The sequence below is a fragment of the Humulus lupulus genome, chromosome 8 (genome assembly GCF_963169125.1).
Source record: "Humulus lupulus chromosome 8, drHumLupu1.1, whole genome shotgun sequence".
NCBI classification, from domain to species: domain Eukaryota; kingdom Viridiplantae; phylum Streptophyta; class Magnoliopsida; order Rosales; family Cannabaceae; genus Humulus; species Humulus lupulus.
The window spans coordinates 167,852,504-167,865,605 of NC_084800.1; the positions used below are offsets into that span (position 1 = coordinate 167,852,504).

Below are 13,102 nucleotides of genomic sequence, written 5' to 3' on the forward strand. Positions count from 1 at the left end.
AATTTATACCACGTTCATGAGTGAATACACATTGTAATTTGAACACAACTTTTATAGTCTTCGGGAGAAGATTTTTACAAGCCTTGCGTCAGGAGGATGCAAGCACTCGCTGGCCATTGAAGGGAGTTCAAGTGGTTGAGCGTTTCAATCAAAATCAGATTAGTGAAGAGAAGTACAACAAAGTTGCGGCAAATCTCAAGAGGGAGTCTTGTTTTGTTTAAGTCAATATTTTGTACTTGTGATTCTTTATTAATTGGTTTTATTCTCTGGGCGTGGCCCCAAGGAGTAGGTTATCCGAAAGGGTTTCTAAACTTTGTAAAAATTCGTTGTGTTCTTTATTGTTTTGCACTGTCTTTTTATTGTGTTCAGTTTCTGTCGTGACAAGTTCGGATTCTGTCCCGACAGAACTGCAATTTGTTTAAACAGTTAATTACCATTCCGCACTTTAATTAATTCACATGGTTTAATTAATTTGGTAATTACTAAAAACAGAATTTCAAAATATATTTTACAATATTTAATAAATTATATTAGTTTTTGACTAATCAGAAGTCGTTGCGTCTCTCACACACATTTTACTCAATTTTAACCACTCACTTAATAACAATGAGTTACATAGGAACAAAATTTATTACTTAAGTACGTTCACTGTCAATTTTTTTTAAAGAGAATTGCTAAGGAGCATCATTGGTGCCCAACACCACAAGAAGGTAGCATATCGCTATTGGTGTAATCCAATATCAGTTCAACTAATTTGAATTTAATAAGTATTATGAGGTATTCCTAACCAATCATGGGGTGTTACCTTATGTGGTGTTGGACACCTTAAACAACAATTTTTTTTAACCTGTAGTTAATTGTAATAAGTAGAACTATATAGGGAGTTTAGCCACAATATCTCTTTAAATTATTTAGAGTTTTTAAAATAGATTATTAATGATTTTATAAATAAAATATGATTTGGACCAATTTGGTGCAGCTACATGACTTTCCCCAACAAAGTTCACCAAAATCTGTCAAAAAATTACATAAGTATTTACGTTGTATAAAAACAACTACTTAGAGACTTTTGCCGAAAACTTGACATATGGGACCTCGCCATTGATGGCCAGGGAGTATTAGAGTTCAATTTATGGTTAATTAGTTAGGCTTGGTTTGTTAGCATTCTTGGTTTAACCAATTCTGTTTCATTTTAGTTAGGATTGTTATCATTGACTTGGACCTTACTCAGCCTTTATTTAAGCTGATTTGGTCCCCTGTTTATCACACTTTTGCAGAGACTTTTTGACTGAATAATAAGTCTTCTTACTCTAATATGGTATCAGTGACCATCTGACCTTTCTTTTCCTTTGTTTCCATGGCACGAACAAGAGCTACGGTCATCGAAGTACAAGCCCCGTTCCTCCTCTTCCGGAGCCCTCAACGGCTGCTAATGATTCTTCTCTTCCGAATCCTGATGCTCCTCCTCAAGAACCCCCAATTTCTAGGGTTTTGAGTTCTCCCATCCATGCCTCAAATCGTTTCTCTTCTTTCTCTGTTCTTGATCGACCTGCCCATGAAGATGGTAGTAGTCCCTACTTCTTGAGCACAGGAGATCACCCGGCACTTGTTCTTGCCTCTCCTCCCCTCACCGACAAGAATTTTCAACAATGGAGAAGGGATTTCAAGATTTCCATTCGGGCTAAGAACAAGCTCCCTTTCCTCAACGGATCTCTCCCTCAACCAGCTGAAGATGATCCTCTTCTCAATCAATGGCTTCGCTGCAACCACATGGTAATGTCTTGGATACTTCACTCTGTTCCCTGACATCAAAAGTAGTATTATATTCTTGGACAGTGCTGCTGCTATGTGGAATGAACTAAACAGCAGGTTTGATCAAGGCAACGGACCTAAGATCTTTGATCTTCGAACCTCTCTCATCAGCCTTCATCAAGGTGATGACTCTGTAAGTTCCTACTTCACTAAACTCAAAGCTATATGGGATGAGATTACTGATTTACGCCCTAGACTTCCATGTACTTGTGCTGCTTCTGCTGATTCTCTTGATTTTCTTAACCAAGAACATGTTCTTCAATTTCTTACGGGTTTGAATGAATATTTTCATGCTGTAAGAGCCCAAATATTATTGATAGATCCATTCCCCTCTCTTTCAAAAGTTTTTTCCATGATCATTCAAGAAGAAAATCAAAGAAGACTTCGGCCATCTCACAACACCACATTCATTGCTGTTGTCCCTCCATCTGTTCCACCTTCTACCTCTTGCACCAAGAAGATGCGTCCCACCTATTCTCATTGTCTCAAACCAGGGCACCTCAAGGAGAAATTTTTTTTCCTTCATGGATTTCCCCCGGGTTATGGTGATAGACGTAAACCTGATTCTGTGAAGACTAATCAAGTTTCTGTCTCCACTTCTTCACCAAGTGCACCGATCATTCCATCATCTCAATTGGAACTCAGCCAGCAACTTATTGCTCTGTTAAGTCAATAGCTGCATCATACCTCTTCCCCAAGTGATACTCTTCCTCAAGTATCCAATATCACTGGTAAAATTGTATCTTTTCCTTCTTTTTTTTGGATAGTAGATAGTGGTGCCACACATCATGTTTGCCACTCTACCAAATTTTTTATCTCTTTTACCAATAACATTCTTGATAAATATGTTACTTTACCTAATGGCCATAAGACTTTTATTCATAAATCTGGTACTGTTCGTGTAAACAAAGACATATTATTAACTGATGTTCTTTACATCCCTGAATTTCGGTTTAATCTTTTTTCCATATCTGCCTATCTTCACAACAGTCCTAACACTATTCTCTTTGATCATAATGACTGTTTTCTTCAGGGTCCTCAGCTGACTTCAAAGATTGGGATTGCTAAGAAAATAGGCAACCTATTCTTCATTCAGCAAGATCATTCCTTATTACATTCGGGTTCTACCAATTCTTCTCTTTCACATATATCTACTACTGTGCTTAATTCTAGTCATAATAATACTTTGAACACCACATGTAATAATTTGAACCAATGACACTTTCGCCTTGGTCATCCTTCTGTACAAGTTTCAAAAGCTATCAATAAAAATTTACAATTTTCAGATGCTTCTCAAGATACTGTGTGTTCAATTTGTCATCTTGCTAAACAAAAAAGATTACCTTTCAATCCTCAAAATAATATGGCTGTCTCTCCTTTTGATTTAATTCACTTAGACATTTGGGGTGCATTCCATATCATGAGTTTAGAAGGGTACAAATATTTTCTGACTATTGTTGATGACCACACAAGATATACTTGGGTTTACATGCTTAAGACTAAATATGAAGTTCAAACCATTATACCTCAATTTTTTAACCTTGTTGCCACTCAATTTTCGGCTTCTATTAAAGGTATTCGGACTGATAATGCAAAAGAGTTTAATCTTACTACATTTTATGCATCTAAAGGCATTGTTCATTATCACTTATGTGTCGAAAGACCGCAACAAAACTCTGTTGTTGAAATAAAACATCAACACATTTTAAATGTTGCACGTGCTCTTTTATTTCAATCTCAGTTGTCTCTTCCTTATTGGTCATATATTATCAATACAGCAGTTTATCTTATCAATAGAACCCCTTCTATGCTTCTCAAAAAGAAAACATCATTTGAATTACTTCATAATAAACTTCCTTGTTATGATCATCTTCGTGTGTTTGGCTGCCTTGCTTTTGCCTCTACTTTAGATAGTAAACGACATAAATTTTCTCCAAGGTCCAAACCTTGCATCTTCATTGGTTACCCTCCCAGAATGAAAGCATATACTCTTCTTGACATAGAAACCCATCAGATTTTTCATTCTCGGGATGTAATTTTTCATGAGCATATTTTTCCATTTAAAAATAATCTATCTCATCATAACATTGATTCTTTGTTCTCTCAATCCATGTTTCCCAATGCAGGGACTAACTCTTCTTTACAGCCTATTTCTTCTCAATCTGAAGCTTCACATCAGCAACAAGATTCTCATATTTCATCACCTATTCCTTATTCATCTACTTCTGGACGTGTTCTATCACGCCCAAAATATCTTGATGATTATGTTTGTAATCTAACCACCTCTACTGCGCATTCCTTACATGATTTTTTGTCTTATGATAGGCTTAATGAATCTTTTCGGGCTGCCATTCTTGCTGTCAATACTATTATGGAGCCCACTAGCTACAAACTTGCCTCTGTCATACCTGAATGGCAGCAAGCGATGGCTGTAGAACTCAAGGCTTTAGAAGATAACAACACATGGACAATAGTTTCTCTTCCTCCTGGATATCACACCATAGGCAGCAAGTGGATATACAAAGTAAAATATCAAGCCAATGGCTCCATTGACAAGTATAAAGCTAGATTAGTGGCCAAAGGCTACACCCAAAAACAAGGTATTGATTACATTGACACATTTGCCCCTGTTGCAAAATTTAATACCCTCAAATTATTACTTGCTCTTGCTGCAATAAAAAATTGGTCATTATCTCAATTAGACATTAACAATGCTTTCCTTCATGGAGACTTAAATGAAAATGTCTACATGAAACTACCAAAGGGTTATCAACCCAAAATACCTCTACCAAACAATGTTGTTTGTAAATTAACCAAGAGTCTGTATGGCTTAAAACAAGCCTCAAGACAATGGTACACAAAACTCAGCACATATCTTATTTCAAATGGTTTTAAACAATCATATTCTGACAACTATTTGTTCATCAAGAGTACTTATAACACCTTCATTGCTATATTAATTTATGTTGATGATATAGTTATTGCTTCTAACAATGACTCTGTTGTTTCCTTATTTAAACAACAACTAACCTCAGTTTTTCAGTTAAAGGACCTTGGTCCTTTACGTTTCTTTTTGGGACTAGAAATTGGGCGCTCAAATAGTGGTATTTCTGTATCTCAGCGCCCTTTTACTTTGCAGCTCTTAAATGACACAGGTTATATGGGCACCAAAGTTTCCTCCACTCCTATGGAGCCAAATACTAAACTCAGTAAGGATGAAAGTCCTCTCTTATCTGATCCTACATTTTTTAGACGACTTATTGGTAAATTAATTTACTTAACCATAACTCGTCCTGACATCTCCTTTGCTGTGAATCATTTAAGTCAATTTTTATCTTCTCCTAGAATGCCTCACATGCAAGCTGCTCATCGTATCCTTCAATACTTAAAGGGTACCTCGGGCCAAGGCCTTTTTTTTTCACTCTTCTTCTACACCCCACTTAAGTGCTCATGCTCAATCTAATTATACTTCAGATTTCAGTCTTAAAATTTTTTCAGATGCCGATTGGGGATCTTGTCTTGATACTCGTCGCTCAGTTTCAGGCTACTGCATATTCCTTGGCCAATCTCTCATTTCATGGAAGTCCAAAAAGCAAACCACTGTGTCCCGCTCTTCTGCTGAAGCTGAGTACCGTGCTATGGCTAATGCTACTTGTGAAGTAACGTGGTTGATTGCCTTACTCAAAGACTTCCAAGTCATTCACAACAATCCAGCTATCTTATATTGTGACAGTACCACTGCAATCCATATATCAGAAAATCTTGTTTTTCATGAGAGAATAAAGCACATCGACATAGACTGTCACATTGTCCACGACAAAATTCAAGAAGGCTGCATCAAACTCATTCATGTCCCTACAAAGAACAATTTAGCTGACTTGCTCACCAAACGTTTATTTCCGGCTCATTTTAAGGACTTAATATCCTAGATGAAAGTTAAAAACTTGTACATTTCATCTTGAGGGGGTCTATTAGAGTTTAGTTTATGGTTAATTAGTTAGGCTTGGTTTGTTAGCATTCTTGGTTTAACCAATTCTGTTTCATTTTAGTTAGAATTGTTATCATTGACTTAGAACTTACTCAGCCTTTATTTAAGTTGATTTGGTCCCCTGTTTATCACACTTTTGCAGAGACTTTTTGACTGAATAATAAGTCTTCTTACTCTAATAGGGAGCGACGCCACACTAAAACACTAACAATGTGGAGTTTTGCTGTAATTTTGGTGATACAAATATTCCTATAGTAGGAGTTTCATCGCAAATTTTCCTAAAGAAAATTAACAAACTTTCGGCATTTAAAACCTCAAAATTTTAGACATTGATGCACTCAAGTTTGATATTTATAAGAACATTGATAGATCAAAGTTAAAAATAATGCTTCTTGGTGTTGCACTGCCTCTCCTCCTTTTCTTAACTTATTCTCCAAGTTTCAAGACTTTTTTTTTATTGGCTAATTGTTGAAAGTGGTCTTGTCACAAATTTGTTCAAAACAGATCATCACTTCAGTTTATGAAAGAAGGCAAGCTTTTTTTTTTTCTGTCATATTTCGAGTTATGTCATTAAAAAAGATCGTTGGCATTAATGAATCTAACATTGAATTTCAAAATTACGAGTACATAGCTAATTTAGAAGAATTTAATGTAACTATATTCGATATGTTGACAAAACGATCAACATTAGCTTTGATTTATAAATACAAATGTGTACAAACAGAAGGAAAAAATTTGTTAAAATACAAATGAATAAAAGAATTAAAGGAAAACAAAAAAGAAACAAAAGACAACTCTGGGATGTACTTTCCAAGCCAAGAATACACTGGCTTTTTCCTCTAACAAATCAATGAAACTTCTTCTTTGATAAAACTTACATTTGATACAGCTAACTTGGTTCCAACTTTTCCTCTTTTGTACATTTAAAGTCTCCTCCAAGGATCAATATTTTCAATTAAAATGAAATAATAAATAAAAGAAGGAATGTTTCTCTTAAAAGTACTCAAAATCAATGTAAGGAGAATCATCAGGAGTACTATTAGTTTTGGCACCTTTAACTTCTGCCATTCTCTTATCTGCAGGAGATGGTGCGTCTTTGCTAGCATACTGAGAGAAGTCTATGGGGTCAGGCACATGAGGAGGCATGGCACTTCTCACCAGTGCCCAGTTAACTCCTTCGAAAAACGGATGCTGCTTAATCTCTGTGGCACCTCTCTTGTATGCAATTCGCTTCTGCGGCTCTTTTACCAAAAGGCCTCGAATGAGATCACGAGCAACAAAACTGACTTGTGGCGTTTCTGGAAATCTCAATGGTTGGCCAACAACATTGAAGAGTGTGGCGCGGTTACCTGGTCCTTTGAAGGGTGTTGTTCCATGTAACAGCTCATACAAGAAGATACCAAATGTCCACCAGTCCACTGCACTGCCATGTCCCTCTCCTCGGATGATCTCTGGGGCCAGATACTCATGTGTCCCCACAAAGGACATTGATCTAACGTTTGTTGGTTCTGCCATCAGTTCAGGAAGGGAGCCATTGACAAAGAGGCCAAAATCTGACTTAGATTTTCGATTCTTTTTGCTTGGCAAGATGCGTGGGAAGAAGGTTGATGGTTGCATACAACCATGGACAGCAAACTCATCATCTAAAATGCCACTAGCTGCGCTGTTACCGCCATTACTCACATTGACAGAGGATGACTTGACCAGTGTAGGACTAACTGAGCAACGCAGCGATAAATCGAAATCTGAGAGCATGATATGGCCCTCATCCCTTACTAGTACGTTTTCTGGTTTCAGATCTCTGTAAACAATGCCTAGCATGTGCAGATACTCGAGAGCCAACAATACTTCTGATGCATAAAACCTGCTTAAGGATCAATAACATTAGAAACATCACAGGAAAAAAAATACTTTTAAAGGAATGGAAATATTATAAGAAACAATAAGTGATCATCAATGGGAAACATTTGTCTTCAACAAGAACGCTTTGTTCAATCAGCTATATCATATGTAACATCATATCATTGTCAAAACATATAAGCTTCAAACCAATTTTAGAAAAACTTTTCTTGTTGAATGATTACAATGAATTGGAAAGGACAATTAGAAAATAACATATTAAGTAAAAGTAAAGCAAAGAGACAAACCTTGCAGCTTCCTCAGTGAAGTGTTTATTTGGTTGCTTCTGTCTAAGAGAATGAAGATTACCTCCACTACAGAACTCCATAACCAAGCAATAGAACTTGTCAGTGTCGAAATATGAATATAGAGTGGGCAAGAATGGATGATCAAGAAGCCCAAGTATCTCCTTTTCTGTCTGTGCTCGCAGGAGCTTGTTTCGACTAGCCAGCGATGCCTTGTCCATCACCTTCATTGCGAAATAAGCTTTGGTTCCTCTAAGTTCAACAAGATAAACACTACCAATATCTCCATAGCCGAGGCGTTTGAGTAGGCGGAAATTGCTGAGATTAAGTGAGCACCCTTTCGAAGCTGCGTTAACAGCATCCCACCTTATATCACCACCAGTGTGAGGCTTAAAATGGGTAGAGGAATTCTCTAAGCTGTTACTGCGACCCCTATTGGTCATGCCTTGGCCATGGTTGCTTAAGGTATTGGTACTCTTTGCCTCATTGGTCTTAGAATTTGCAGGCATTTCCCCAGCAGCAACTACTGTCCCAGTTGAGGAGGTAGTTTGCAGATTAGAATTTGGAGACACCTTTGGGCTAGGATATAAGCTATACTTAGTGTTGGTTGTTGAGTCAGTTACACCTTTCGAATCATGATACACTTCTTGGGGTTTGGATGGCTGGATTATGGTCAAATTTGGCTTTGAATTGGGATTTTTATTACCATGCTGGATTCCATATGGCAAAGTATTTGTCGAATAGGCGCCTGGTTTCACTATTCCCTCAGCTTTTTTGTCATGGGAGCGATAGTTGCCTGAATCTACGTCATGCTTGGCAACAACCTGTGATTTCTTTGGATTTGGAATTCCAAATGGGGTATCCTGAGATGGAACATATTTTATCTGCATGATTTTAGGCTCACCCCTTACTTTCTTTAAGAATGAATGAAAATTCATGAACACGAACATGAATATATAATATATAACATACATATACTTACCTCAGAAGAGACAGGTCCCATGACAGACTTTGAAGACATTGATAAAGCAATACAAAAGCCCTCCTCAACAAATGTTCCTGTTCAAATTATGCTTCAAATTCATTACTATCCAAATAATGTATTTTCTAAAACAATTAGCACATAGAGATGGAAAAGGCTAGTAATTTAGTCTAACGAGTCCAAACAATACCTTAACATACACTTAACAGAAGTTAGGCTTCTTTCTGAAACAAAATATGTTCATATCATTTTTAATATTTGTGATCATATAAAGAAAGAGATTTATGTATCTATTTATTTATTTTGAATAATTATTTTTAAAGGGCGTGATGATAATGAAAATGCGTTGAGTATTTGAAAATCAGAAATGCAAGCCAGTTTGAGGTAGGCACGTAATGATATGAGAGGCACACAATATAAAGACAAAGAAAAGGTCAAAGTTTGGAAAACTAAAATGAAAAATATCAAGCAAAGTTATTAAAAAAATAATGTTCTTATGTGACACATTTGTTATTCTAATTATTTTTCAAAGAGATTTTAATAAATATATATATATATATATATTTGAATCATCTGGGCAGGGGTAAAACTCAAAACAAATATTATTGATAGTAAAAGAAGAAAGCACACAAACCAGGAATTGACAATGAGAAAGTGACCCCTTTCTTGGGTTCAAGCTGTGTCTTTTGTGAGATAAATTACAGCATTAGAATCTGTTTTCTCTTTTGCTGTCATGAATGTAAGAGAAAAGAAAATAATAAGTTTTCCGGGAAAATGGGAGAGAAAAGTTGATAGAAGAAAAGAAAAGAGAAACGGATTGGTTAGAAAGAAAATGGGAACTGAGTATTGAGAAAGAGTAGAAGCTGGTGGTACTCCATCACCGGAGAACCGCCCATCTTCAGGAGCTGAGAGAATTGAGAGAAAATTATGGAACAAAAATGGAGATAAAATTATAGTACCTACTACATTTAGGCAAAGTCATTTTTTATTTATTTATTTATTTTTATATAGAATGAAAATGAATAAAAGGAATGTATGTATGTGTGTTTAGCTGGGAGCAGAGGAAAACAGAAGAAATGGTCATAGCTGATCTTACGTGAATGAACGGCGAGGCGTGTAATCCTCTCTTCTTTATTAAATTGGTGGGTGGTCAATCTCACTCTTTATCTTCTGTGATCAATACCATATTATTCGCATGCAATTGCATCTGCCATTTTTGTAGTTCTTTTCTAAAATAAAGTTACAAACTCCCTAAACAAAAAATCTTTTCTATCCTATTTAACTTACCAAACATTCCCAACTCATCATTTTATATATAAAAATGGTTACGTAATAATGTTTGAGAAATTTATATTTGGCACTTCTTTTTTATCATCTTAAATTGCATTGAGCGATCTTAATTCCAAAAATAATATTATTTTTTCCGTTACATTATATTACTTCTTTTTTTTCTTTTCTTTCTATGTCTTTTCTACAATTTTAAGATAAAATTCTCATCACATTATTGATCATTTGGACTCAAGAGTAGTATCATTGTGACATACTCTTCAAGGTGATTATTTTGATATGTGTAGCATATATTTCCTGCGGCCACCAAAATCAAAAGCAATAATTTAATTGCTTAAGATACTAATCAAATACTAATTAGTTACCATTCTAAAAAAAGATTGGTTAATTAACTTCAAGCTTATTTTTTGAATTTGGTTGGTAGTTTATATTATGTATGAAAAGTAACTTGTAGCTGCTTTTTAATTTATTTAAGTAAAAGTTAAATGAGTTATTAGCGGTAAAAATCCTTGATTATTTGATATAGTACCATTTAAGTCCCTAATCTTTTTTTTAAGGCAAAAGTTCCAGATCTTTTGATATAGTAATATGTAAGTCCCTAATTATTTTTCAGGCAAAAGTCTCTTACGTTAACATATTTGTGTACGTGTTCCCTACGGACTCATTAATTATTCTAAAAAATTAAATTAAATAATTTTTAAATTGTAAAAGTCAAATAAAATTGTATTTAATTAATAAAAAATGTAAATTAATTTATATAATGAATTAAAAAAATATACATTACTTTTTTAAAAGGAAAAAATATATATTACTAAAATAAAATTTTATTCATTAACACATATTTACATATTTACTAAAATATTTTTTTTACTTATTAATTAAATTTAAATTGTGTTATTGTAATAGTTCTTACTCAAACCAATTAAATAATTTTAATTTAAGAACATAAAAACTAATACAATAAAACAATTTTAATTTAATTAATAAGAAAAAAAAATATTTTAGTATATATGTGTTAATGAATAAAATTTTATTTTACTAATTTAAGTAAAATGTAATATATATTTTTAATTCATTATTTAAATTAATTTACATTTTTTATTAATTAAATACAATTTTATTTGACTTCTATAATTTTAAAAATAATTAAAATAATTTTTTAACATAATTAATAAATCCTTAGGGAACAAGTGCATCAATATGTTAACGTAAGAGACTTTTGCCTTAAAAAAATATTAGGGACTTAACTAGTACTATATCAAAAGATCAAAGACTTTTACCGTTAATAACCCAAGTTAAATCAAATAGTTCAAAATTTGTGCTTTTTTTTCCTTTTCCTTAGTTAATCAAGTATACATCTATAAACATGATGACTAAAAGTAACTTCGAGCAAAATGACCCTTAATGATATGTGAAAGTAACATTACTACAAAAAATGCTTTTCTCTGTGGTTTTTTTACTTAATAGACACTACAACAAAAAAAGGTCATTTGCGTCAGTTACTAACTCCTACAATTGGGTTTTTGCGTCAGTTTTATATGTGACACAGAATCCCATGACGCAAACCAAGCTGGCGTTTGTGTCAGTGGGGCACTGTCACAAATTGGCATTTGTGGCTAGAGCTGTAAATATGGATCGGGCTTTCTAGTACAACACAAAATTGGCATGAGCCCGGGAGGCACAAGCATGACACGGCACAAAAAAATATGGGCTTAGGCCAGGCACGACACGAATTGAAAATTTGCATGGCACGACATGGGCCTGAGCACGGCATGACACAACAAGTCCGAAGGCACGACATGAAAGCAAGAAAAAACTAACCCGAAAGCACGACACGATAAAAAGCCTGATATTTTGACATTAATAATGATAATAAATTTTTATTTGTCAATTATCTATAAATTAAAATGATAATAAAAATCTATTATTTTTCTCAATGTTTATATTTTTATAATTATTTTAATTTATTTTAAGATTTGTGAGTTAAATTTTTTAACATTTATTAGTAGGTATTCAAATTCTAATAATTATCTTTGACATACTTTTGGGTAAAGTATTGTTAAAAAGTATATAAAAATATCTAAAACTATAATTTAAACAAAGAAATGTATTTGGATTGGTGGAGAGTCCATTGATCCTTAAAAAGGAGGTGGAGGGTTCAATTCTCATCCTCACATTTTTTGGCAATAATAAAATGGGTCGGGCCGTGCTGGGCTTACTCTTTCAAATATGGGTCGGCCCAGCCTGGCACGAATTGAAATACGGGTCCTGCCTGGCCCGACCCGAATTATTCAGAGGCACGAAAATGTGGGCTGGATCGGGCAGGGTCGGCCCACATTTACAGCTCTATTTGTGGCAGTGCCCCAATAACGCAAATGCTACGCGTTTGCGTCAGTGGGACACTGTCACATATCTTGCATTTGCGTCAGTTCCCTACTAACGCAAACGTCTGGCATTTGCGTCAGTGGGGCACTGCCACAAATGCTAGATTTGTGGCAGTTCTCCACTGACACAATGCTAGCATGGTTTGCGTCAGTGGGGCACTGCCACAAATGTTAAAAATGAGTATGTTTTGCATCAGTTGGGAACTGTCACATAAAGTATTAACCAAGGAAATTGCAAATGTTTATGCCAATTTCCCTGGCCTATTTTGACCAAAAAAACAACAGGAAAAACAGAAAAACAATAGTATAAATTTTTTAAACATTTATCAAAAATTAACATTTACAATAAAATCTACAAAGTAATTCAGATTTCAAAGTTAATCTATGTATATAGGTACTCTTGTGTTCTAAATTTCTAAGTATTAAACCTACTTAAACTAAAATTTCCTCACCAACTTGCTCATTTGCTAACTAAGATATGCCATAATTGATTCAGTCCACTCAT

General features: G+C 34.6%; 2 protein-coding genes across 2 annotated transcripts; one reads left to right on the forward strand and one right to left on the reverse strand.

Annotated features, from left to right (window-relative positions):
• Positions 1-1,846: 1,846 nt before the first annotated feature.
• Positions 1,847-2,488, forward strand: LOC133796239 (uncharacterized). Its single transcript, XM_062233714.1, has one exon. It carries the CDS (start codon positions 1,847-1,849, stop codon positions 2,486-2,488), a length of 642 nt encoding a protein of 213 aa, XP_062089698.1.
• A 3,957-nt stretch (positions 2,489-6,445) lies between these two features.
• On the reverse strand, positions 6,446-9,663 carry LOC133794623 (serine/threonine-protein kinase RHS3). The gene is made up of 3 exons (XM_062231951.1): positions 9,561-9,663; positions 7,948-9,003; positions 6,446-7,664 (listed from the first exon to the last, which is right to left on the reverse strand). The coding sequence occupies exons 2-3, from the start codon at positions 8,916-8,918 to the stop codon at positions 6,794-6,796; spliced, it is 1,842 nt and encodes a 613-aa protein (XP_062087935.1). The 5' UTR covers positions 8,919-9,003; positions 9,561-9,663; the 3' UTR covers positions 6,446-6,793.
• Between the last annotated feature and the right edge of the window lie 3,439 nt (positions 9,664-13,102).